General features: G+C 46.1%; 2 protein-coding genes across 6 annotated transcripts in view; one reads left to right on the plus strand and one right to left on the minus strand.

The window, feature by feature from the left end:
- The window catches only part of MTUS2 (microtubule associated scaffold protein 2), a gene marked incomplete at its 5' end in the record, with an annotated part of 410,463 nt that extends 383,887 nt beyond the window's left edge, over positions 1-26,576 (plus strand). For 3 of the 4 annotated variants that reach the window (XM_081286221.1, XM_081286220.1, XM_081286222.1), the window contains 7 exons: positions 3,886-4,100; positions 11,669-11,774; positions 15,426-15,499; positions 18,640-18,738; positions 19,755-19,874; positions 21,311-21,408; positions 23,236-26,576. In XM_081286221.1, the coding sequence (XP_081142347.1) occupies positions 3,886-4,100; positions 11,669-11,774; positions 15,426-15,499; positions 18,640-18,738; positions 19,755-19,874; positions 21,311-21,408; positions 23,236-23,449 (926 nt within the window). In that variant the 3' untranslated portion in view covers positions 23,450-26,576. The remainder of the gene's footprint in view (positions 1-3,885; positions 4,101-11,668; positions 11,775-15,425; positions 15,500-18,639; positions 18,739-19,754; positions 19,875-21,310; positions 21,409-23,235) is intronic. The other variant, XM_081286223.1, reaches the window with a different exon arrangement.
- The window catches only part of SLC7A1 (solute carrier family 7 member 1), a 109,118-nt gene that overhangs the window by 3,165 nt on the left and 78,758 nt on the right, over positions 1-27,195 (minus strand). Inside the window, exons 14-15 of one of the 2 annotated variants that reach the window (XR_014021080.1) lie at positions 11,783-11,878; positions 8,523-9,028 (exon numbers count right to left, since the gene is read on the minus strand). The gene's annotated coding sequence lies outside the window, so the exon portion shown is untranslated. Of the gene's footprint in view, positions 1-8,522; positions 9,029-11,782; positions 11,879-27,195 lie in introns of those variants that run through there. The other variant, XR_014021079.1, reaches the window with a different exon arrangement.

Raw genomic sequence — 27,195 nt, forward strand, 5'->3', positions numbered from 1 at the left:
CTCACTTGACTAATATGATCTATGGTTGAAGTTAAGCTTGTATTATAAATGGTTCCAAGAGCAGGTACACCCTGCTGTTAACTCAAGGATCATACTCCCATTAATACTTTACTTTCATAAGTCATTTTATATTATATATGATTGTGTGTGTATGTGTGTGTGTATGTGTGTGTGTGTGTGTGTGTGTGTGTGTGTATAAATAAGATTGTTCTCTTCATATTACATATGTCTAAGGATGTTCCAAATACAGCTGTTCTTTTTGGATACTGGAGATTGAACACAAGGGTTCCTAATCACTGAGCCACATCTGCAACCCTTTTTTTATTTTTTATTTTGAGAAAAGTTCTCACTAAGTTGCTTAGGACCTCGCTAAATTTCTGAGGCTAGCCTCGAACTTATGATCCTCCTGCCTCAGCCTTCTGAATTGCTGGGATTACAGGTGTGCACCACTGGACCCAGCTTCACATACAGTTTTATAGCTTTTGAAGTATTTTTACATTACACACACACACACACACACACACTTTCTTTCTCTCTCTCTCTCTCTCTCTCTCTCTCTCTCTCTCTCTCAGTGTGTATGAGCATTGCTCATTATCAATGAGGATCAATTACTTAAAATGGTAGAACAAGCTAAACATGGTGGCACATGCCTGTAATCTCAGTGATTTGAGAGGCTAAGGCAGAAAGATTGCAAGTTCAAAGCCAGCCTCAGCAACTTAGTGAGGTCCTAGCATCTTAGCAAGACCCCATCTCAAAACACAAAAAATTTAAAAGGACTAGGGATGTTGCTTAGCACCCCTGGGGTACAATTCCCAGGGGGGAAAAAACCTATAGAACATATCCTAATTATGCTTTTGCATTTCAAAATCATGATTATAAGTTTAAAATGTTATATTCTCTTGGCCAATCATAATCCTATTACTTGGAAAATTTTATATTCTCAAATAGATAGCTAGTATCTAGGATTTATTATGGTGGCATTAGCCTCTTAATTATAACATACCAGTGTTTCCCAGGAATAGAAATAGAGAAATGATGCAAGTAAGATTCCAGATTCCAAATGTTGTTTAATGCTATCAAATTAGCCAACATTAATCTCTGCTGCAAAATGCCCAAGTGGATACATTTTTGAAGGTTTACCAGAAGCAAGAAGATATTTATTTCTTTGAGGACTCCATATTGGTGCCTTTTCCCTTGGTGCTCAGCTGCTCTTATTATCCAATATCTTCTGGAGGCCTGAGGCTTCAACACAGGGTCGTTGGAAGAATGAAAGTTTCACCTCTCTCAAAATGTTATACCAAGTGGAAAAAATTGAGGACTGGAACTCTATGTGCAGTTAAGAGATTACTTTGCCACTTTATAGACTGCAAAACTGAGGAATGCACTGTTCATGATTTATTTAAGACAACATTGCAGTTCAGGGACAACACTAGACAGAAACTGGTATCTGTGAGCTCCCAACAGAGTGCCAAGTCCATGAATCATCCTGCCACTAAATGAGGAAAACCAGAAGCAAAACCAAAAAGTCCAACCACTGGATACTATCACCTTCCAAAACCCAACGTTACCTTAACTATGTTAGGAATATTTAAGATATTTCTACTCATAAAGCATGCAAACAAATAATTAGGATATTATTAATTATATATTGTTATGACCATAATTGCTGAGGCTGGCCTTGAAACTTGTGATCCTCTTGCCTCAGCCTCCTGAGTAGCTGGGATTACAGGCATGTGCTACCATGCCTGGCTTTTTTTGGTAAAAATTGTATTGAGATATAAGGCTTATATGCACAATTCAGTGATTTTCAGTATATTCACAATTGGTAGAACTACCACTAAAGTTTATTTTAGAATAATTTCATCACCTCAGAAAGAAACTTGTGTTCTTCATCTGTCATCCCCAATTCTCTCTTAAATTATGAAAGACAGCTTTGCTCTCTGAAGCAGCTGTTTCACCTATATACCCATTAACAATCTCCACTCAGTGCCAGTTTCTTTCCTGTACATCAGAATAATCTTGATCGCTCTTATATATGACGAAGTCACTTTTATAATAATATCCTTGTAAAATATTTCCAAATTATCTGTTTGTGGCTTTTATTTTTATTTTTACTTGTTTACTTTTTTCTGATTCTGGGGGTGGAACCCAGGGCCTCACACATACTAGGCAAGTATTCTACCAATGAACAACACCCCCAGCCCTGGGGTTTTAATTTTAATTTTAAAAAATATTGTTTTTGAAAACCTCAATAGTAATTGTAATAATCATTTATAATGTAAACCAACAAAAGACTTTTTTGAGACAGAGTATTTTTTTTAACCATCATTTAAAACCATTGGCATTAATGATTTGGGATTTTGCTTTTAAGTTCTCTGTAGACAGCGTACCCCTCACTACCTACATATGGAGTGGATACCTCTCGTCTGCCCTCAGTAGACCCTGATTACATTGGCAGATCAGAATCCCCATTAAGTGGTGAGATAAGAAACCCTGCGCCAACTGAAGCCTTTGACCAGGAAGACTATTGGAGACAGTGTTTGGCCGGTCTGAACAACTTTTTACACACTGTTCATACAAAAGTGAGGTACCTGTACAATATCTAGCCAGTCAACCACTCATTCTTCCAGGGCGAAAACATAATTCAATGTCCCTTATGCTAATTAAACTCTTTTAGAGATGAATGTGGCAAAGAAGCCTTTGAATGAACTGCCTCTATGGGGTAGGACTTTGGATTACGTGTTTTAAATGCTATCTAATGACCCTGGATATGTATTCCTGGTCACAGGCAGCCACCCTTGGTGCAAGTTAAAGTTAACCAACAGATATACTTGCTCACTTTATGTTAAAGTAAGTGACAATCTCTCCCCAGTTTATATCCTAGAGAATACAGCATGGATGCTTGATCTTCATGCTGTGTGTGTGTGTGTGTGTGTGTGTGTGTGTGTGTGTGTAAAATCAACTCCATTTGACCTAGACCCTGGATTGCCCGGATCCTTTTCTCCTTGGAAAAGGAGGCTTACAGCTCAGCAAGAGATTTGAAAAAAGTGAACATCTGCTCTTGCCCACAGCCCAGGGGAGGCACAAGCACCAAGGCAGAGCAGACCTTGGGCAGGATCTGAGCCTGGGAGCAAAGGTGGCCATTCATGTCTTGTGCCCTGCTGGCTGCTTGCCCACTCCATGCAAAACATGATCTATGACTAGAGCAGAATGTTTATGCAAAGGGGTAACCAGTGACTAATCATCTTCCCATCTTCCTGAACAAATTGGTGGAGAAGAACAGATTCCTCTGAAAGTAATGTTAGTAAAGCTTCAGGTTACCTGAAAGGAAACCCCCACACCTTCTCTGAGAATGTCCCATTTGACATTTCCACCATGAAAAAGAGCCTTGAGCACAGGTACCATCCTGTGTCTAGTGCCCATGCGTATGCACACAGTTCTCAAAGCCTGATGGACATAACAGTCACTCATGTCCCTTGTTAGAGGTTTAGGTCCTGGGATCCTGGCCCAGGGGCTCTGCTTCCCCCAGGATGCACCCGAAATCTGAATTTTTAACAACTGCCCACCATTTTTGATGCCCATGATCCACACACCACCTGAGGAGCTACAGGTTTGTAGGCTTTGCAATCAGAAAGCTCAACTTGGCCTTCCCCGCTCTTTCACCTGCTGGGCAAGTCCCCAGAGCTCCCTGGGCCCTGGTTTTAAATCAACCTCCAGGGTCTTTTGTGAGGCTCACGCCTGGTTCTCAGGCAATCAGTCCGGGAACCCTGCCCTGTTTCTCGCATTCACCTTGGTGGTCTCACAGTGGAGGTGAATGAGCCACTCGGGTTGAGCCCTTTGGGTCCCTCCTCCCCAGTGAGTTAAGAAGATCTTGTTCCCTGCCAGCCTTCAACACAGCCAAATGTGAGAAGCTGCAGAAGGAGAAGGAGGACCTGGAGCGGCGGTTCGAGGAGGAGCTGAGGAGGCTGGGCTGGCAGCAGCAGGCCGAGCTCCAGGAGCTGCAGGAGCGGCTGCAGGGGCAATTCGAGATGGAGATGGCGCGCCTGCAGGAGGAGCACCACAGCCAGCTGCTGCGCATCCGGTGCCAGCACCAGGAGCAGGTCAGTAGGGCCCCATGGGAGCAGGCTCTGCTGTTGGGCAACTCAGGTGACAGGCGGAGGGGGGCCAGTGTCACATGAGCAGAAAGTCCTGTTCGGTAGGTGAGCCTGTAGCCAAGTTCACTCTCCAACTACAGTTCTTTCTTCTGACCCTCCCCACCTCTCCCCCAGCCTTAGGTGGCCTCCCTTGCTCTTCCTCGGGGCTTTAACGCTCTGCCTGGAATGCTAGACAATGTCCCTCTAGACATTGCATGGCTCCCTCTTTCCCCTCCTTCCAAGTTTTTCTCCAACATCATCTTCTCAGTGAGGTCTTTCCCTATCTGAAAATTATACTTCCTCCCCACTTGACATGCAGATATTTCCTGTCCCACCGCCCCTGCTTTAGTCTGACATATTATAAATGTTTCTTTTGTCCCTTATTTATCATCTGCATATATTCTGTGCGGGCAGAGATGATAACAGGCAAACATGTATTTAGCCCTGGTTTGCTTTTAACTCTTTATATACAGCAGCTCATGGAATCCTCACCATCACCCTATCTGGTAGGGACCATAGTTAGCCCCATTTTGCAGGTGAAATAACTGGGTCCCTGGGATCCAGAGCTGCCCCTAGGAAAGCCACAGTGGAATTCTGACTGGCTCCAGAGTCCATGCTGCCAATCACTAACTTAGAATGGTCTGCCAGGTTTTCTCTAGATCTCCACACCTGGAACTGTGCCTGTAAAAAGTAGGCACAGAACACATGTTTGTGGAATGAAATAATGAGCTCCGGGAGATAGCCTTAGCCCGGCGATCTGACTGGACAGGGAAATTCATCCATAGAATAATGAGGGAGTGATTCCTCGGGGACCTGTCAATGTGAAAAGTGGGCAGGAGCCAGATGTGCCCACCCCACGGCCATTACTGCCAAGAGCACTGATGAGAGAGACAGGTGGAACCCAGACTCCAACAGATCTCCCTCCGCAAAAACTGCACGGTGATTTTCTCTTCTTTCACATTCCCAAGCTCAGATGCCTTGAGACCCACCTTCTAATTGGTGATTATTTTATATGTTCTGCTCATCATACACCCAAGGAAACTGACATTCATGAAGATGCCCTTTAAATCTCAGTGACACTCAGGGTAGTGCTTCATGGCCCTTCATTATCATGAACTTTGCAGCTGTCTCCCAAGGTCACTTCCAAATAGACAGCCCAGATGGCAATACCATGCACCACCTGCCCTGCTGCCCCAGAGGCTTGGGAATGCTGGGAAGCATAGGAGAAATATTAGAGTAATAGTAAGTACCATTACTGTAAAAAAGAATCTCTTGCTTCACAGTATCTTTTAGATATAGCAAGCATCTCAAGTTAGTCATTCTCCTTTTCTAGAGGCCAGTGAAATACAGCAGCACCTCCCTGCTTGAGGTATTTAGACTTAAGTCTAGGACATAGAAGAGGTCGCAGCTTAAGTTACCTGCTGATGCTAAAAGTGGAAACTGAAGCCTTGGCATCTTGCTGCTCAAGCTGTCTGAGTGCAACTGCTGGACGTAGACTGAGCACCTGCTACAGTCCCTGATCTCACCTCTTTCATGGCCCCTTGGTGTAAATGGAGGCCTCAAACCTGTTGCAAATATCAGCTTGTCCTGTGTCTCCATCCCTGGGCTATTCATCTCACTGTTAAACAGAGAACGTGTTTGTAACTGTGTTTCCCAAAAGCTTCTGATCCATAGGTCTGGGGCCGTTGTGAAGATGCCAAAAGTTGGAGGTAGGCAGGAGGTGGTCAGCTGCAAGGGGAACCCCTGGGACAAGGGCTGACATAGTGATGCCACATTGCCAGGGCCACTACCGAGTGAAACATTTTCCATCGGCAGAGGCATCTTAGGGCCAGGTCCTCTCTATGCACACACCAAGACCTGTTCATTAAGCTGGGTTTCAACAACCTTTTGGAGATTTCAAATTGGAAGGAATTGAAAGGAAAAAAGCCCTTCACTTCTGCATTTGAGAATGAGTTACGTTAGCTACCTATGTCTATTTTAAAAGTGCTCAGTCTTATGGGGGAACTGGTTCTGTTCTACTTGATCCTTTATGAGAGTTGAAACCATTTATTTATTTATTCTCCTATGCAAAGAGTATTTGAGTGCCCACTGTATGCAGAACACCATGTCAGGGTTTAGCAAGAGATACAAAGATTTATAAAATGTGAGCTTGCTTATTTCATAGGGGCAGTTCAGGGACAAGTACCCAAGGAATGGTAGGATAGGGTGAAGAACACAGGTGATATGTTCAGGCATGGGCAGTTGACGGTCCACTCTGAGGACAAGGGGAAGTGGATGGTGGAAACACCACCTGCATGCTCTATGGGTGAGGGAAACCTCCCAACAGGGACCCAGTGCCTGGGGGAACAATGATTCGAGTCTATGAATGATTTCGACCCCTGGTTCTGCTCTTCCTGCCAAATAGCTGTTTCCATGATCTTCAGCTTCTGCAGCAGAACATTCAAGAGGAGAGGAAGAGGAAATGCACATCAGCTCAAGACTTGGATTTCCAGGCAGATTAAATGCTCATTGGTCCCATGGGAGGGGAGACTCAGTGGATAACTGAGGTGGTGACTCAGTCACTCCAGGCTGGACTCTCCACCTTGGATCTTCCTTCTCATGGACAGTCACATGTGGCAATGCTGACCCCGTGGATAGTGGCATCTCTGCCCTTCTGGAGCCTTTAAAAATCAGGTTACCCAGTCTGGCCTCTCCACAAAATCCAGTGTCCCTAAGGCCAGCAGCATGGGGCAGGGGCCTGCCTCAGTTCCAACCTGTAGGATTTTCTGAGGCTTTGGAATTTACTGATGTTGGGACTTGCTCACCAAGGCAGGCTGACCTCTGCTTCACCATAGGATCTCTCCACGACAAAAGCAGCCGAATCTCCTCCTAGCTTAGCCATCCACTATCTCAAGGGGCAAGTACTGTCTCCCTGGCCAGGGTCTCTGCTCTGGAGACACATGGAAATCAGCTGAAGGACTTGAAGAACATTCATACCCGTTGAATTGGACTTGCTGCCTGGGGTCTCGCTGGGGGCTGCTTTGGATCCCCAGGAGATTTCCTGTGTACAGTGACATTTGTTCTTAGAAGAACAGATCTTCTTCCTCAGCCTAGCATGTGTTAGTTAGGGGCCTGACCATTTGGGCAGAGATGGGACAGGACCTTGTATCTTGGCTTTTTAAATTGACTTTAAATGTATGACGGGGCTTTTATTTTATTTTTTGGTACTGGGGATTGAATTCTACCATTGAGCTACACCCCAGTTCTTTTTATTTCTTATTTTGAGACAGAGTCTCACTAAAGTTGCTAAGGATGGCTTCAAACTTTCGATCTTCTTCTCAGCCTCCTAAATCACTGGGATTACATATGTGATCCACCACACCTGGCTTAGAACTCTAAAGTCTGGTGGTAAAGGTGTTTAATTAAAATCAGATAGAATGAGTTCTATAGCAACAGAGGCCACATTGCCACAGATTCCCATTCTCGAAGCATGCAAACCGGATTTTCACTGAAAACGTGTGTCTCTCTTTTCGCACCACACATTGTCACTTCTCCACCCAGCTTCTGGTGCTCCATACTGGGCCACCTTTAGTTGTTCCCCAGAGCCTGGTATTCAAAAATGAAACTCGTGACATTTGCCTGTCCCCCAGGACCCTTGGACAGTTTGTCTTCTATTGCAAACTGCCCTAAGGCACTCGCTTTGGGGACTGCTTGTTCCTGGATGCCCTGTGGATTTTGCAAAGATTCCTTCTCCTTGAGAAGGGCTCATCCTTTGGAGTTGAAATTTGCTTCATCTCAAATCCAGGACATCCGTCCTACCCTTTCTTAATGAAGTCATCTTTTAGACTAAATGGCAGGAACATCATCCCTATGATTCCTCTAATGCAGACACCACTTTGTCTATCATGTTGCATTATGGTCTCCTTAACCCGCCTGTCCAGCAGGCTCCCAGCTGCCGTGCAGAGGAAACCACATTCTCTGTAATCAAATAGAATGAGATCCCGGGGGGGCCTCACTTCCCCAGCATCCAGCACTAGAGCTCCCTATGCTAGGAGGAGGCACTGCACGGGAGATGGAGCCTCTGTGGACACGTGCCCATGGGGTAGGCTGTAGAGAGTGCAAAAAGCAGAGGGATGGAGTGGGACTGGGAGCCCCCACACGCACGGCTAGCCACCTTCTCTGAGCTGATGATAGCAGGGAAAGAGTGAAGGAGGGTCTTCTAGTAATCAGGCAAAGGAAAGTCATCAGCAGAGCGCCAGAGAGAGTAGGCATAAGCCAGCGTCCTCTGTCTCCTCCAGTATGAGACATGTCTGGGAGGAGGACCAGTGGGAGTTTAATCTGGTTTTGTTTAGTAATAAAAGCCCAGATAATATAGAGCACGTGCTTCTTTATTTGAAATGTAAGTCTTCTCTAAGTGAATTGCCAAAGTCCCAGATAATTAAATTTTGCAAATGACTAAATGAAGTAAACTGCACAGGGTGGCTTTCCAACCCTTGGCTCTATTTTAACCAGCCCACCTGAATAGCAAGGGGCAGTGGGAATGGAGTCACGTCACAGGGAATAGCTGGTTTTCAGAACAAGCAGGGCTCTTTGATGGGCAAATTGACAGACTCCTACAGGCGCAATCCAGAGCGCCATCTTTGTGGAGGAAAGCAGAAGGTGGGCCAGCAGTGGTTTAATGGGGGCTGTACCAACTGTTCTAACTAAAAGAGAAGGGTGCTTCAGTCAGAGGAAGCTTGCTGTAGGCTGGCAATGGTTTAGTGCCTTTGTCTCTGTTCCCCTGATTTATAATGTGTAGGTCATCTTGTGTTTCCGTTGGCCCACTTCTCTAAATCTGCTCAAAAACCTTCAGAGGGTTTCAGGGTCTTCTCACACGGGGACTCTTCCTGGCTGCTTCATAACTGTGAGCCGGTCATCTAGAAAAGAACCAGGAGGGGCTGGGGATGTAGCAGAGCACTTGTTGCCCTCCTGTGAGGCACTGGGTTCAATCCTCAGCACCACATAAAAATAAACAAATGAAATAAAAGCATGCTGTCTCTCTACAACTATAAAAAAATTAAAATTAAAAGAAAGAAAGAAAGAAAAGAACCAGGAGCCATAGGAAGAGAAGTCAAAGTGATTTAAACGATGGCAGGAGAGGGGATAGCACATAGTGGATAGCATCTCTTCCTCGTTGAGGAAACATTCCTTAAAAACCATAAACATTCCTTTAAAAAGGTGCATGAAAATCGCCGAAGAGTGAGGATTATTGTGTTTGACTTTGGGCTCACAGAATGGCACTGGTTTCCCTCCAAATATACTGGTCATCCCTCTAATTCCATATGGACTTTTAGACTTAGGCGATCAGTATTTCATTCATAAAAGCACCTCCTAGCGTCAGCATTGGGTATATCATGCCCTTACGCCATCCTAATATGTTGGATGGGGATTTCCATCACAACTCAATCAAAGACGCGTCTTCCAACAAACCATAAAGGCATTCATTTTAGTCACAAACAGAATGTGGTATTGCCAAGTGGGACATGTCCACCTCCAAGGACACATGGATTCTTCTGGAACTTAGTCCTTCCATCTTTCTGAAACCTGGTGGTTTACGTAAAAGCTCAGTGACTTGGAATCATAGTGAGAACCAATGAGAGATTTTTCATTTATATACTGAACTCTGTAACATCTCCAGATAATGTGTGGGTACTTGTTTCTAAAGAGAGGAGAATATACTGTGTGTTTAACTGACATCTGTAATTGAGCAGAAAGAAATGATATTTCCTTGTCCTTTTATTTAACCATTGATTTATTTTTCCAACAGGCTGAAAGGCTTTGGACAAAGATTCCATTAAAACCTCATATAAACAGGAATTGGACAATTAAATACCATTGTAATCAGCCTTTCTGCTGAGTGGATTCATAGCTCTGAGCCTCAAGTAAAATATTGTTTAATCAAGAATGTCCAGTAAATAAGAGTGAATTGTTGCGTAACAAGTTCATTTTCACAATGAGATATAGCTTTCCTAGGTAATTCCGTGGGTTCCATTATTGCTTTTATCCAATGATTCTTCCTATTTTAGAGAATAAAAATCTCATTTACCTTAAAAGGAAAGTCAGGACATTTTTCCCATAAAATTATATGATCCACAATGGGAATCTAGCCATTTTTAAATGAAAATTCTCTCATGGGTTGGTAAGCAGGCTTTCCTTCTTGTAAAGAGCCCTTCCTCCTTTTAGATCATAGAAGAAATTATAAGAATTATCCCCCAGAGAAATGAGATTCTTGCAGAGGTGGCTGAATATTACCAAGGAGAAGCAGTGGGTTCCTAATCAGTCCACCTAAGTGCTTCAGGACCCAGACACATTGTCTGATTCTGGTTTTCAAATGGCAGGTTTTCATACATTCCTAGGTCATGAAATAAGTTTAATGGCTTTCAACTAGCATTCTGTAAAATAAAATAAAAGTTTTAAAACCAAATTATTGTAAGTTCCAGGAGGAGTATTATCTTGTGACAGTTTGGTTTCAGATATGGAGTTGTGCATGCATGTGTGTACATGTGTGCTGTGTTGCAGTCTGCGGTGGAATTTTTTTTTTGCAGTGGGTCACTCTCAAAGAATTTAGATGAACATCATATGGTGTACTATGTCCAGGAGAGATTTGCTATCCTAGGGAGAGATTGTTTTATGCCATTACTCCAGTAATCTTACATTTGAAGTTAAACACAACCATAGCCATGATTAAAAAACACAACAGTGAACATGATAGGCAAGATTGTGTAGGAATCGGTGGGGTAGAAGAATTAGGAAATGTGAAAATTAAAAGTCCTGACTGCCTGCACATTGTCACCTGGGGAGAGGGGACAAGCTTATGTTTAGGAACTTACAAACACATGCAAATCTGCTGGCCTCATCTAGGCTTTGATGAAGGGATCTAAAGTGTTACTCTTGGTCTGGCTTGGGTAGAGGCCACAGTGGTGTGTTTGAGAGAACTTCACCTTGGGGGTCAGGCAGACCTGGACCCTGCTGCGAGCTCCACCATTCGCTAGCCCTTGGGCAAAACATTTTATACCTCTCTAAGCCTCTGGTTCCTCATCTGTAAAAAGTGCATAAAAATATTGATTTATAAAGTTGCTCTGAGGGTTAAGTGGAATAACCCAAGTTAGGTAGCTTAGTAAATGTTACTTCCCTCCATTTTGAAGGGAGGATGCTTTGTTTTTCTTTTTCCATCCTTATCTCATAGAGTGGTACAAAAGGAAGGGATAGGAGTGGAAAGAGAAACCAGACCAGGGCTCTGAAGAAGTGGATGAGGTAGCCATCACCAAGTGGAGCCGCCATCTTTCTTCCAACTGCCAGATTATAGCAGTGACTCCCCTATGACTCTGGGAACTGCCACATCTCCAGCAAACCCTGACTCTCCCTTGGCACCAGGTTGAGGGTGACTGTCACCTGATGTCCAGGGCCACTGGCCTTTTTCTTCTCCTTGAATCGAACCTCTGTTTCCTTAGCAGTGAGGATATCACTGGCAACCACTGCCCACTTCCCTGGTAACCAGTATTGTGACTCCCCTTCAGGTGGAAGATATCACCGCCAGCCATGAGGCTGCTCTTCTGGAGATGGAAAATAACCACACGGTTGCCATCGCGATTCTGCAGGATGACCATGACCACAAAGTCCAAGGTACCTACCAGCCTTGAGTGCAGCAGAGAATGGGGAGCTGTGCAAGCCAAGCAAGAGCCCTTCTCTCCTTCTTTTTCTTCCTGGTGCATCCTTTGTGTTGGTTCCTGTAAAAAGAGGAAATAGAAATGAAGGATTCAGGTAGGGGTGGGGATGTCCACCAGTGGTAGAGCACTTGCCTAGCATGCATGATGCTCTGGGTTTGATCGCTAGCACTGGGCGGCGGGGGGGGGGGGAGGATGTAGATAATTTCTCTATTCCAGAGCAGATTTTCTTAACCTGATTTAGTTGTTCTGGGCTGTGGCAAGGGCATCAGGATTTCTTATGGTTCCTTGGGTGAGTCTAATATGAAGCCTGACTTGAGGACCACTCTTCTGAAGCAGGCAAAGAAATCTTGGGCTTCCTCTTGTGCTATGGTCTTATAAAACCAAGTGGAAATGCCAGTGAGGGTGCACTTTTCCCACACGTGTGGCGAATCTCAGGACCATCTCCTGAGTTTGTCCTCCTTGTCCCTATCCACCATATAGATAAGTTGAGTCCCCAGATCTTTATTTCAACATTTTTGCAAATGAATTATCTGTGTGTTGTGGTTTGGTTGTGGCTTATTTGTGTGATAGAGGCTTGGTCCCCAGTGTAGCAATAGAAGGGATAATAGAATCTTGAAGAGGTGGCACCTCGTGAGAGGTCCTTAGATCATTGGAGTTATGCCTGCAGAAGGGATTGTGGGGCCCCAGTCACCCTGACTTTCTGTTCGATGAGGTGATCTCCTTCTTCTGGTACTCTGTGTTGGTCACCTTTCTGTCACTATAACAAACTACCTGAAATAATTAACTTAAAGAGAGAGAAGTTTTGTTTCAAGTCAGAGTTTTAAAGGTGGCAATCCAGATCAATTAGCCTCATTTTTGGGGGCCTGTGGTGAGGCAGTCCATCATGAGAGTGTGTGGCAGAGCAAAATCACTTGCCTCATGGCCAGGAAGCAAAGGAGAAGGAGAAGAGGGCGAGCATCTCCCAATCTCCTTGTAGGACATATCCCCAATATCTAAAGACCTCTGACTGGGCCCTACTTTTTAAAGATTTTGCCACCACCAGCCTGTTGACCAAGCATTTAACACATGGATCTTTAGGGGACACTCAAGATGCTATAGCATTCTCCCACCATGAGTCCTGCATAGATCTGAGCTGATGTTAGCACCTTGCCCTTAAATCTTCTGAACTGTGAGTTACAGAAAACTTTTTTTTCTTTATAAAAGAAACCTGCCTCAGGTATTTCATTAGAGTAACAAAAAACAGATGAATGTAATTTGGATAAGGTTTTATGCAAGCCATAAAAACAACATTAGTAGATTCTACTTGGATTTTTCCTTTGGGAAATAAGAAGCTTTTTACACTTTCAAATGCATTTATATTAATATATGCAACTTACGTTTTTTTTTAATTTCCCTGTCTTTTAATTTTTCCCTCAGTAGAGCTGGTTGTTAAATGTATATATTAAAAACAATGAAATTTAACAATGGATTAATAATGTTTTTAAAATCTGAGAATGAACAGCAGAAGTTTTTATTATTAAAATATTCTTAGTAAACAACAAAACCCACAGTGCAGTAATCCATTTCATGTTATTACCTCCCTCAAGTGCCAGCCCCACCACCTCTGGGAACTATTAGTAAGTGAAAAAGTCCACGCTGGAGGCAAGAAAGAATTATTTTCCGAGAACTAGTTAAATATATTACCTGTGTCCTTGCAGTACTAGTTCCTATGGTTGACTGCACATTAGAACAACTTGGAGAGTTAAAACAAACAACTCATCCAATCCCCTCAGAGATTCCAATGTAATTGCTGTTAGGTTCCGCATCAGGATCTCCTAAAACCCCTCAGGTGATTCTAACATGCAGCAAGATTTGAGAGCCATGGTTCTGGAGCACAGTATTTACCTAGGACAGATTGTCGTGAAATAAAGAACTACATTATGGGGACACATATTATGTAAGAAGCAATGTCTGGGTCATCTTCAGAATAGATGCTGGATTTCCTTTTCCCCTGGGGTTTTAGGGTCATCTGAAAATGTCCATCATCGCACCAGAGAAACCTGATCTCAGGAAAGGAAATACGAATGCAAATGGTGTGCTAATCGATGATATTATGTTGTCTTTTGATTGTGAATTTCACGTAAATGAACCTGGTAGGTTTTTTTCTCACAAATGAAGTCTTATTTAGACATCACATCCAAGGCCTTTGAATTATCGAATGTGAAGACAATGTGGGTATATGTGATAAGAGCTAAAATAATCATTATTATGCTTAGAATGATGCCCTCAATGACTCTTTTTAAAATTTTAATTTGTTATATATGACAGCAGAATGCATTACAATTCATACTACACATACACATTACAGATTATTCATATGCAATTTTTCATCTCTCTGGTTGTACACCAAGTAGAGCCTCAGTGACTCTGAAAACTAATCATTTACACACAAGCAGGTAGACCAGAAGGCTACTTGGTTTTATGTCAGAGAAATCAGCATAAACTCTTTTTTTTCCCCCCTAAATGCAAATTTCAGCTATGGCAACTAGATTTCTTAGCAACCCTTACAACACTAGTTAAAAGATTTGGATCAATGGAAACCACAGAGTTTTTCCTAATTGCAGTTCATGCCAGCCAAAATGGTAATTGCTGGTCTCCAGTACTCACCTCTTCTAAGCATATGATCCGGTCTGATTAATGACCTTTCCTCTCTCTTGTTATTAACATGAAAACAAATTGCTTGTATAGCCAGAATGAAATGGGCTTCACCCAGCTAATAAGACTCTTCCCATCTGGAGGAAAATAGAATCCATTTGCTTAATAACTCCTACATGACATTTCTTTCTGCCTAACTTGCAAATTACTTCTGGGATGACACATTTCATGGAACAGAATTGCTGCAAACCCTCCAAGAGGGACCAGTTTCATTCTGACCAAGTACTTCACACTGGATCTTGGCTCAAGCAAATTCTCAGGGTCTGTAGTTCTGAGTATGGCCCAGAGGCCACCAAAGGGTCCTTGTAGACCCGGCACAGGTCCCATCCACGCCGTCCATTCTCCAGCAAGGCTGGCAGGACAGCTATTCTGCAGGACCACTGTCCTGGGAAGGCTCCTTCCCCAGGCCCCAGAAATGTGATGGGGAGAAAATGGGCATCTCATGTGAAGTACCCAGTTGTTTTACCATTAGGAAAAGTGAAAGGATTGATGAGCACTGGCAACAAAGGATCTGACCTGGCCCGGCTGGTTGTGCCACAGGATGCACAGGGTGCGTGTGTGTGCGTGTGTGTGTGTGTGTGTGTGTGTGTGTATACGTATGCACGTGTGTATGTGGACATGGATGTGGACCTGTGCGTGAGCACAGTGCATACATGTGCTCTGATTCCCCCTCTTTCCTCTTCCCCTTTTTTCTCTCCTGCCCCTCCTTCCTTCCTGCTCTGTTTCTTTTACATTGCAACCTGGTCATCACGTACCAGCTGGAGTAACGGACTCTTTAGCCTTAAATCTGTTATATCCAGGATTTATTTATTTACCTAAAGTTATTAGCCTTATTTGGCCCAGAGCCTTGTTTTGTCCTTTTCAAAAGAAAATCCAACGTAATAATTTGGTATCAACAATGTCTTCACTCCAGAATTGATATCTACCCATGAACTTGAGAAAAAGGAATTAGAAGAAAATTTTGAAAAGCTGCGGCTGTCATTACAGGTTAGTGTTTCATTGATCTTCTTAACTGATACCAACGCAGCAGGAGCAGCAGCTGCAGCATTTCTACTCACAAACATTTATCCAGCACCAACGAAATACTAGATCCTGATTTAAACACTAGAATATACAGGTAAATAAGACATATTCCCAGCCCTTTAGGAATTGGTGGTAAGAGAGCTGTGACACAAATAGTATCAGACAGCCACAAAAGGTAACACATAATTGCTCCAAATGAGGAGCACCGTCAGTGAGCGCCACAGAAGTGCTGTAGCTGGAGACAGATGGGTAACTAAGCTGTGTTTGAAGAACGGGTGCATTCAAGGAAGAGAACGTTCTAGGCCGGGGCAGTGGTGCAAGGGGAGCTGCAAGGTTGATTCATGGATTACACTCTGGGTATTTTAAAAGAGACTTCAGTCACCTGCAGGTTGGCGAGATGAAAAATGCCCCTTCTGCCCCTTACCGCCTCCTAAAGAGAATGTCAGAGAAGCTGCCTGGCTTCCCGTTGGTCTCCAGGGGAACAGCAGGTCTCCCAGGTCACGTGCACCTCCCTTCTACCTTCCAGAGGCCCAGGCCAGCTACTTCTGTGAGAGGCCAGTGACAGTCCCAGCCCTAAGGAATTGCTTCCATGAAAGCAAGGGGCAGGGGCAGGGTAGTGGGTTGGGGGAACCAGTTTCATTTCCAAGTGGAGAAAGTCTGACCATAAAAAGATTATTTTTCTAAATATTAGGGAGACTTGTACCTAGAAATCACAGAAGATGATTCCCATAACTAATATATAAGCAGAAATTTTGCTTCTTCCATGTGGGGTCCCTTTTCCCTGGCAGTATACATTATATAGATGCTCCCCTGCCCAGAAAAGCAAAGCACCCAGGGTTGTGGGGATACCAGTGTCACAGCTATGGAGTGCACTATTGGAAAACTTTAGGGGGTAGGGGTGTAGCTCAGTGATAGAGCTTGCCTCACATGCGCAGGGCCCTGGATTCCATCCCCAGCAACACACACACACACACACACACACACACACACACACACAAACATGCACAGGGACACAGTTTTGTTTCATCATTTCATCTTTCCTCTGCCACTAACATCAAATGGTCATAAATTCTGCATATTTTGGTCATAGCTCTTCCCTCAGCCTAATCCATCTGGGCTGAAGACGATTTAGTACAAGGAGTATGGAATAGCTACAGCCAACTTCCTTGGGCTACTGGCTGCTGGAGAAATAGCTAGTTTGGGCAGTTACAGATTTTGAACTTTGGGTTTAAGACTTTTCTGGCCTGTCTTTACTAGCTTTGAGGTCTTTGACAATTACATGACTTCTGTAAATGTTAGTTTACTCTCCTATGAAATGGGGATGACAGCGGTACCTCTCTCAACGTGTGGGCAGATTAAGGGAAATAATATGTGGAAAGTGAGTAGCACTACCTTGGCTTGTGCCAAGTGCTAATAAGTAGCAGCTCTTGCTATGACAATAGCTGCAACCGCTGTGACATTTATGATTATCATCACTATTGTTATCATGCCATCTGTTGACTTGTGAGTGGTCCATGCTGGGTAGGGCCACCAGCTGGGTCTTTGTGTCTCAGCCTGACATAAAGTAGCAAACCCAAGTTGAGAATCAGCCTGTCTTGTCTGATTACTGCAGCACTGTTCTGTCCCTGTGGGTCTGTTTTGAATAATGGTGAACAAGTCAGAAAAATCGGTTTGGTATTTTAGATCCATCCTGGGTGGTAATTGTCTGATGTTTGGCGTTTTAATGATGAGGAAGAGGTGAAAGGAAATGCTTCCTTGGACAGCTCTGACGAGGTGTGGGGTGAGCCTCAGGTGGCCATGCAGACATTTTTATAGGCACATACTGGAAGGCAGCCGCAGCAGCACAGTGGACCTGCGCTGAGCCCCGCGGGGCCGCCCTCAGCGGCGGTGATTTCCCTGCGCTTGTCAAGTGCATACAAACTCCCACTGACAACTCTATTGCCCCCATGTACGAGCATTTGCATTTAATGGTACCGTGGGGACTTTCTTCAAAAGGAAATGCAAGTAACTGGAAGAAAGAAAAAAGGAAAGAAAGAGGAAAAAGGAACCCGCCCAGGGATGTTTGCAAACCAGAGCATCTGCCAGGATGAAGGAAGGAAGCAGACATTGACACTAGAGTCCCTGTGTGGAGTTACAGAATTTAAAGTACCCTGCTCCTACTAGTTGGTGGGATGAGGCCGTTTCTCTTGCCAGAGCAGTTCATGGGAGACCCTAGTCTCTGTGCTTTAATAGTACAGAAATGGAGTCCTGGGGTGGAGGACTTTGGAATACTCAGCCCGAGTGAGCCAGAAGAATGAGGCTGTCCTTAAGCATCATAAGAAAGTCACTGTCCAGCGTCCTTCACTCCATGGTGATGAGGTCCACAGCTGAGGCTGGGTGGGGAGGGGTCAGTGTAGTTTCCTCTGCCCTGGGAGCTGGGGAAGGGGCACAGTGACTCCTCAAACCCACCTTTGTTCCTTCAATATATACACAGAAAGCCGCCTGTGGCTGGCATGTGCTGGGGACTGGGAGTGTCACTCTAGTGGGGAGAAGGTAGGACATGCTGGGTGGCTCGGCTCATAGAGTGACTTGTGCTGGGGACCTGCTACCCAGCCCTGAGCCCAGAAGGTCAGCTGGGGCCCAGAACTGAGGAGGGGATGAGAGGGAACGGGCAGAGGAAGGTGCCGGCAATGGGGAAGGTGGAATGTGAGGTCTAGAACCCGGCTGGCTCTGATGCTGTATGAGGAAGGTGCATTCACCTTGAGGACAGTGGAGGTGCAGCTAATGGGACCGCAGGTTCAGGTCTGCATGCTACAAGGGCAGCCTGGCTGTGGCCTGCAGGCAAGAGAACAACCAAGGAGTGCTGGGGCTACGAAGGAGCCACCGAGGTGCCTGAGCCTGGGTGGAGGGAGCAGGAATGGCAGAGGTCATGGGTCCAGGGACATGAATAGGCCGGACTTGCTAATTGTTGATTTGGTAATTAGAGGTCTTGGTGGTGGTGGTGGGAGGGGTCTCAGGGCAGAGAAGGAAGCCTAGGAGGGTGCAAAGGTTTCCAGCTTCAGCTTTATAACTGGGAACAATGCTTTGCGATAGACTAACTGCACAGGGACGTTATTTACTTGCAGGACCAGGTGGACACACTGACCTTCCAGAGCCAGTCTCTGCGGGACCGAGCCCATCGCTTCGAGGAGGCTTTGAGGAAAAACACCGAAGAGCAGCTGGAGGTAGTCACTGCTGTCCAGGCTCCCAGCACCTGGGAGGCCTGGTGTCCAGCCCAAGGATAAGGCTTCTGTGCTGATCTGCTGCCAAAGTGACAGCTGATCACGACCTCCTTGGGAGGCTTAAACAATGCCTGCCAGCGCCTGTCCCCTGAGACAGGCCACAGCTGTGTGCTTCTCCATCAACCTGTCATTTTTTACCAAATCCCAAAGCACCCCCCCAGACAGGGTCCCTAGGCTCCTACGATAGGAACAGTCTAGACACTCCACCCCAAGCCTCTTGAGGCTGGCCCCAGGACACCAGCTGAGGCGTGAATTGAGGGAAGCTTTTTCCAGAAAACCTAGAAACCCCCGTCCCTCTAGTGTAGTGCTGACAGGAGAAATGTCCAGCACCCAGTTAAATCTGAACGAAGGTAGGTGATGTTTTGAAGATAAGTATCTCCCATGAAATACACTAGAATGTTTTTTCATGTTGTTTGTCTGAAATTCAGATTTTGCAGTTGTCCTGGGTTTTTATTGCTTGCCTCCCTAAACCCTGCTCTAACGTGTCTTTTTCTTAAATGACTTTTCTGCTCTTTCAGCCACTTTGGTTTTTTCCCATGTATGAGGGCAAGACCTCGCCATGGGCTCACGTGGCATCCACAAGGTCCCTGGTTGCCTGGTGAATCAAGGTGTCTAGGAGCAGGTTCAAAGGCAGCATTGGATTCTTTTTGCCCCATGAGTCTCCTTCTGGGGGTGGTGGCAGCATCCAGCCAATCTAGTATCCAGATTTTTTAGTGAACGATGGCCATGTCTCACAGCTCCCCACCACCCAGAGCTGGGTTTGCATGAGAGTTCTCAGCGGGAAGCTAGCAGGGCACCTTATCTGGGGAGGCTGTGAGCCTCCTGGCTCTCTGGCTGGTGCTGCAGCTGCCCACCAGAGAGCTTGTTACAGGCCACATCTAGCTGGATTCACAGCCTAGGGTCATGCTAGGTTTTGCTGGGGAACCTGGCCAACAGCTCCTGGCTCTTTGCCCCTGTAGATTGCACTGGCCCCTTATCAGCACTTGGAGGAAGACATGAAGAGCCTGAAGCAGGTGTTAGAGATGAAGAATCAGCAAATACACCAGCAGGAAAAGAAGATTATTGAGTTGGAAAAGCTGGTGAGTTGGTGACTTGCTCAGGAGACAAACTGCTGTGATTTTCCTGCCGTTGTCATCGATATCCTCAGCATTGACAGTGTTTAGCCAGACGTGCCCCTTCCCTGCCTATTGTTCACATGTGAGCAGGAAATTCCATAGCTGAGCCCAGAGGCCATTCTCAGGAGGCCCGGGGTTCTGATGAGGAGTCGCAGAGGTGGCCTGACTTTGTCCATCTCTGAGGCTTCCTCGTTGCCTGTGTCTTCTCTACTCTGGGTTTCCTGTGTAAGTGCCAGGTCCTCCCTCATCCCTGAAGGATGTGTGACTGGTGAATCAGCACGAAGGAGCATCTATCACGATGCTCAATGTGCCCAGGGACGTGCAATGCATTTGTTTTCCCACTCCTGCTGCTGCTGTGTGGCCTGGCTTGTGTGGGGACAACAGCCATCTTCCTCCTCCGGGCTGGGTTGTCTGCCCTGGGCCATGCACCAGCCATGGGGTTAGTCTGTCCTGAACCATGTTCCCGCTCTCTGCAGGCAGGCACCACTTCTCATTTCAGAAATCTTTCCAGACAAATGAATTGATTTGCTCACTTCCCTTCCTGGGAGCAAAGTTGAGGGTCAGGTGGGGTCCCTTGCTAAAGATTAGGGACAGAGGCCAGTCCTATGGCTAGGGTTCCCAAGCCCTCATCATGGGCAAGTGACAATTTTCTTGAAAGATTAACTACATGAACAGTGAACATGTCCATTCTTTCAAAATATAATTTATTTCTAAATCATTCTAGAATGAAACTGCACAAGACTAGGTCTCAGGCCCTGGGGGACACACTGACAGCAAAAATGTCATAAATTGTGGGGGAAATACAACCATGATCTGGTGGGATTCTCTGATTATGTGCCAAGCGGATCTTGGGCTTCGTGTTCCTGGCTACCCTTGACCCCAATAGGAAAAAAAAAATACGTTCATATCGTTTGTACTTCCATGAATTCACAAGAGTCTCTATGGGATAGTGTGTGCTTACGGCCAGGGGCACTGGTGCAGTAGAGTTGACCCTTTGGGAAGAACTATAAGACCCACTGGTCACATTAGGTCCTAGTGCTAGCCACCATTTGTATTTGACAATGACAGTAGCCTGGGACACTCACTCTAAGAAATATATTTACACAGAGCCCAGTACACATATATACATAATATATACAAAATAAAAAAAATTATATCCACAACACAGACAACAGTGCTTACTTTTACTACATACTCTGGCATTTTCTACTCTGTTTTATTTTGTTTAAAACAAAAATGCTGATCACATCCCTCTAACCTGATTTTACAACCCACGAGTGCATTGTAAAGGGCAGTTTGCAAAATTCTGCTCTTGATAATTCTCCAGCGCCCAGAAGCAGCGGGTACTGGTTTTATTGCATACCTTGCTGAAAATGTCTTATATACTGTCTCCATTATAGGCAGAAAAGAACATTATTCTGGAAGAAAAGATCCAAGTCCTCCAACAACAGAATGAAGACCTTAAAGCAAGGATTGACCAGAACACAGTTGTCACCAGGTAGGAGTCTGGGCTTACAGATCATGTCACCCTCAAAATGGCCTTTCCCTTAAGCATCTTCTCATCTAATTTGCCTTGCTCTGAGCTTCGAAGATTCCTTGTGTAGTCTTGTAGCATTTCCCATATGATCAGAAAAACAAAACAAAACGCGTAGCTGTGACCCTCTAGCCTAAAACCTGGAGGGGAAGCTGGGGAGCAATGCCCCCCCCACCAAGAGAAATGAGAAAAATTGGCAAAAGCAGGTGGCAGGGGCCACCACCAGCACTGGGAGGTCAAGAGATTTGTTTCTGGAGGAGATTGAGAGAAAAACAGCAGTAGAGTGTTCCCAGGCAGAAGAGAACCAACCATCCTACTCCTCCTGGCTTCCAGAACCTTCCCTTTCCATCTCAGTCCTGCCTGTCCCCGCAGGATCTGATCTGGGGAGCCCTGACTTACAAGGAAGGGGATGGGCTCCTCACTCCCATAGTGCAGATGGGCCGAGGCAGGATTTTGGCTTTGGGGCCTGCTGAGGCTCTTTCATCCACAGGACTGAGCCACCTTGGTGAGACTCAGGCCGGAAGCCTTGCCCACTCTACTGACCTGGGCTCCTTGGTGCACCCACGGTGTGTCCTCCTTTGCACATACACTTAGACAGGGCATGCTGTACAAACACCCCCACATACTCACATACACACACACTGGACACACTCACCTGCCCTCCTGCTCACACATACTCACACTCTACCCTCAGTCACACATTAACCTCACACCCACTCACACATGCTCTTGCACAAAGGCAGACACACACACACACACAGCCATTGGCTCTGCAACTGAACCCTGATGCTGCCTCTTGGTTCCCACCTCAGAGGCACACAAAAGCCTGAAGGTAGGGTGCAGGTCACAGTGTCCTTGTCCTGTGGGTCCCCAAGCCCTAGGCTATAGGTGGGCTATCTCATCTGCCTTCCTGCAGACACAGGCTGAGAGTGGGAGGAAGTGTCAGAGTGGCACTGGCCTCCAGGAATGCGCAAGTCACCCTCATCAGAAGAGCAAATGCAGGCTTTGTCCTAGAGGGCTTCCATCTGTCCAACTCTCAGGTGCATATGTACTTTCCCCTGTCAGTTCCTCAAAAGTGCTACCAATTTGTAAAACGTACAACAAACCAGCACCTCAGTCTTCATGACGGAAGGCACAAAAAGCATAATCGTATTTCATCCAGCATCCTTTATCAGCAAACACTGACCAAGCATCTATTATGTGCCATGTGCCATGGGGGAACCCAGGGAGTCAACAAGCAGAGCCTTGGCCCCTGTCCTCTAGGGCTTCCCATCCATCAGTGGACAGATACACAGACAGCTTCTGCAGCAGGGTGGACAGTTTCTATGGTGAAGGCTAGTGCCTGGGGTGGGAGACCAGGGCATGGCACCCCCAGCTGCCTGGAGGCCATCACCACCTGTGCCATGGCCATGGTCAGTGTCCATCTCCATGAGGTTGACTCTCCCTCCGCCGAGCCTCTCAGCAGTACACCAGCACTGCCCCTGCCTCCCTCCTTTCTTCTTCAGTCTCTGCTATTTTCTGTGGGCACTGGGCAACCAGTATGGACCCCTAACCTTCCAGAAGCCCTGTGGGCAGATCAGGTGTTGGCAGAGAGGCTCTGGAAATTAATGAGTCAGGGAGACGGAAGTTAAGTTTCAACCAAAGTTCTTGGTCCCTGGGGCAGACCTGTCCTTGTTCCCCATGAAGGCGATGGCCTCCTCCTCTCCTTGCTCTCCACCCATCCCTGATCTCAGGCTCAGTGTCATTAGCTTCTTGCTGCCTAACTGTTTGTCACCTCCCTCCCCCATGCAGACAGCTGTCAGAGGAAAATGCTAATCTCCAGGAATACGTGGAGAAAGAGACCCAGGAGAAGAAGAGATTGAGCCGAACCAATGAAGAGCTGCTTTGGAAGCTTCAAACTGGGGACCCAACCAGCCCAATTAAACTCTCCCCCACATCCCCGGTTTACAGAGGCTCCTCATCAGGGCCCTCCTCCCCAGCCAGGGTCAGCACCACGCCCAGATGACGTCACCACGCAGCCTGCGGGAGCTCAGGCTTCTGTCCACCCCGGGGAGTGCTGACCATGTGCTGGCCAAGTGCCGGCGGCCGCCATGCGCGCATGCTCAGTAGCTGCATAATGCATCCTAGGCAGCATCCTCTTCTGACCCCTGTGTAAGACTGTCGTGGTGTTGGCGCTTAGGAAGGTGTAAACGGTAGAGTCTGGTGTGCAAAAACGTTTTACCATAGTTAGAGCCAAAAGACAACTCCAATTGTTCTTGAGTGATGAACTGTCACTGCAGAATTTCAGGTTAGTTTCAAATAGCTCAATTTTGAATATACATTGAATAATCATTGTGTACTGCACCGATATGTGTGTATATTTAGATATACGTATATACACATGCAGCGGTTCTGAATTGCATTTTTTATAACGTGATTTGCTGACATATTTTAGTGAAGGTCAGCAGTTTTCTAACTTGTGCCTAAGAATTATTGGGAAATGAAAATGCATTTCTATCCAGCTTCCTAGGAATATTTCTACCCAAAATAGAAAAAGGAAAAAAAAAAAGATACAGAGAAGAAGCGCCTTTTGATCTACCACCAAGTGGTACTCTAACACAAACACCAGCGATTTGTGAATGATAACTGCCTTTGGAACAATTGGCTTCATAGTCAACATGACGTGAGGTCACTACTATCCCATCTGCAAGTTTTAGTTACAAATCCTCCAGTCGTGAGTGGATGAGGGATAACAGTGGGAAGCCCTAAGGGGGTTGAAACGTTTTGCCAGTGTTACTCATGACAGTGACTCATCGATACAGTCTTGTGACACAAGTTTTGCTTTTTTTCCTAAATGGCATCTTGGAATTGGTCATAAGCTATTAGTGCACCCTCAAAAAAAAAAATACATGGAGGAGCATGACCTTGTAGAGTGAGGGTGAGACCTTGGACATGACCTTGGAGATGACCAAGACCATTCGTGTCCTATCCTCATGAAGGAATACTGCTGATGGATCCATATTTGACCAGGCACAGAATAGAAAAGCGTCCTCCTCATTCCATTACAGCTCTAAAGGATGCTGTGAACAGTCAACTCATTGAAATCTGACCCTCAGGCCTGCATTTCCTAGGCAACCCCATTTCAATTTGGTTCTGTATCTCAATCCCATCATTGCACATTGAGATGGCTCAGGGGTTCTAGCAGGGACTTCCAGAAAACCAAACTGTCTAAGAGGTGCTAGATCATCACATGATCTCCCCGAAACCCAGCTGTACTTTCTCCCGGATGATTGAGCAATTCTGTATCTGACCGTGGTCCTAATCTAGGACCAGAAGGATCTCCCAAACAGAGAAGCCCAGTGAAACAGCCAGCCAGCAGTCCTCGGCTACTGGACTGGCCATTGTCTCTGAAATGGTAGAATTAGAATGTGAAAGATATTCATGTAGTGCTGTGGACGATTAGGAGCATGATACACAAAAGAAAGAAGTAGTTTAAACAGTCAATATGATGATGATAACGATGCCTTTGTTCCCTGTGACAAAGACCCTGCACTTTTCTCCCCAAAGCCCTCAAAGTTGTCCTGAGCCCAGGTCTACCTTCTAACATGCCCATGGCAAGAAGAGCCACTGAGCAGGAAGAAATGGCCCATGGAAGGGTTGGCTTGCCCAGTGTCACACATGTGGCTGACCTGGAGGCAGACGTGGTATATATGCCTCACATGCTCCAAGTTGGGCTTCTTGGCCTCAGGCATGCCTCGTTTCTAGCGAACTTCTGAGGGTTTTGCCCGATCTGGGGACACACACAGTAGCTTCTCCGTGGAAAAACAGTTCTTTTCCCTTTAGTGGCTTTGCATGATCTGTGGTATTGAGTTGGGCATTCCAGTAGAGTAGATCATGCCACGTTGACTAAACACACAATCTTTATTCTTTCAGCAGGCACAACCTGCCGACACAAATTCGGTAGCAGCTTAGCTCTCCGAATTAGGAACCGCTTCCATAACCGCACATGCTAAAAGCAGTTACACAGCAATACAGACTTCAGTGTGTGATGCTAGAATGTGGTACAGTGTTAGGCTGTTGCGGTCAAAGTCGTAGCAATGTTAGAACTAAGGAATCCCTTACTCGGTGGACTAGAGTTGTGCTCTGAGCAGCCCTGACTGGGGCTCCGAGCTCATTTCCACACGGCCCTGGCTTAATTTCTTCATCACCAACACCCATCACATATGGCTCCTCATCTGAGCCAATACTGCTCCCCAAAACACAGGCAGCAGTAGCAGCCATGCCTCCTCCTTAATACCTATACCCCACACCATTAGGATTTGGACCTCTCTTGACATGGAAATCTGCCTCCCAGGCTGGGGTGCTGTGTCCTCATATAGATGCCACAGTGTCCCCACCTGCTGCAGACAGACCTGCCCAACAGCACTGGTCTCTTCAGGAGGCTGGGAGACCTGCCCAGCCCTGTCCCCACTGACTGTGGGGACAAAGAGGTTCTGGCTGGATGTCATGATGGGGTGGGGCTGGGGCTTGTATTCTCTGGGATTAGTCTAATGGGGCCACAACATTCCCCTTCCTGTCCCTCCAGTTTCTGTGTTGCATATTTGTGTTTAAATCTAAAGCCTATTAAAACAAACTTGAGGGACCTTCTGTGATATCCACTTGATGTAACTGGAGACCTGTCCTTCTCAGGCTGGGGATCCCAGGCAGGAGGCAAGGGAGGGGTTTTGCAGGTGGGGTTCCTTTTCTATGTGTGGGCCAGGGTCAGCAGAGTGTCACTGAGAGAAATCTAGAGACTCCCCTGTCCCCAGACTTAGCAGGTCCCTCCATCCACTCTTCCAGTCCAGGGCCTTTGGCAGCCCATGCTGTGGACTTAGGGAGTTTCATGGCTCTGCTCTACCCAGATGGATTGAGCCGGAATTGGCTAGAAAGAGGACGCAAAGAATGGAGTGAAACCCCTCACCATTTACTTAAAATTCAGACCTGGATGAGGATGTTTCTACTCCAAAGAGAGCTCGAACTGCCTTAAATTCTGTCGATTTGTATTTGTATCCCCTGTCTTGGGCCCTCCTGGTGGGTGTCTACACTGACAATGGGGAACAGGATGCTGGCAATCTTGGTGACTCTCTCTGTAACACCAAGTGCAACTGGGATACATGTTCACTCATTCCAACCTAAAAGTGCTCCCTTCCTCCATCCTGCCACTTTGGGGTATGGCAGGTTTGGCCACCAGGCCTGACCCTGGAGTGTCCAGTTGGCAGCTCAGTTTGCCAGTTCCCTGTGGTGGTTCTAGAGCACATGGGAGTGCCAGCTACTTTTGGGAGACCTCAGCAAGCCTGCCTCATGAATAGGTGTTGCACAACATTGTCAAACAGCACTGAAGAGTCCCCGTGTAAAGGACACATTTCAAGCCACTTCCTGTCCTCGTGAGGAATACCTAAGGACCCCCCTCAGATCACCTGTGCTTCCCAGATCATCGATGGTGACCTCCTATGGATTAATGCTTTATTTGTCAACATGTCCCCACCTATTTTCTTCTGGGGCAAGTTGGGTGCCTCACACTTTTACAGTAGCTGCCTACCATTGTCCTTGCCCCATCCCTGTGCAGTAAATGAAGCAGATGTCAGCAACTCCACTTAACAAAGGAGCCAAGTGGTGACTCATCCTTGGCATGGGCAGGAAATGAGATTAGCATGGACTCTGTCCTGTCTGCAGAGAAAAAACTGTCCCCTCCTGTGGCTGATGTAGAGCAGGCAGAGGAGACCCCTGAAATCA

This window comes from Spermophilus citellus (genome assembly GCF_964194105.1).
Source record: "Spermophilus citellus genome assembly, chromosome: 1".
NCBI lineage: Eukaryota > Metazoa > Chordata > Mammalia > Rodentia > Sciuridae > Spermophilus > Spermophilus citellus.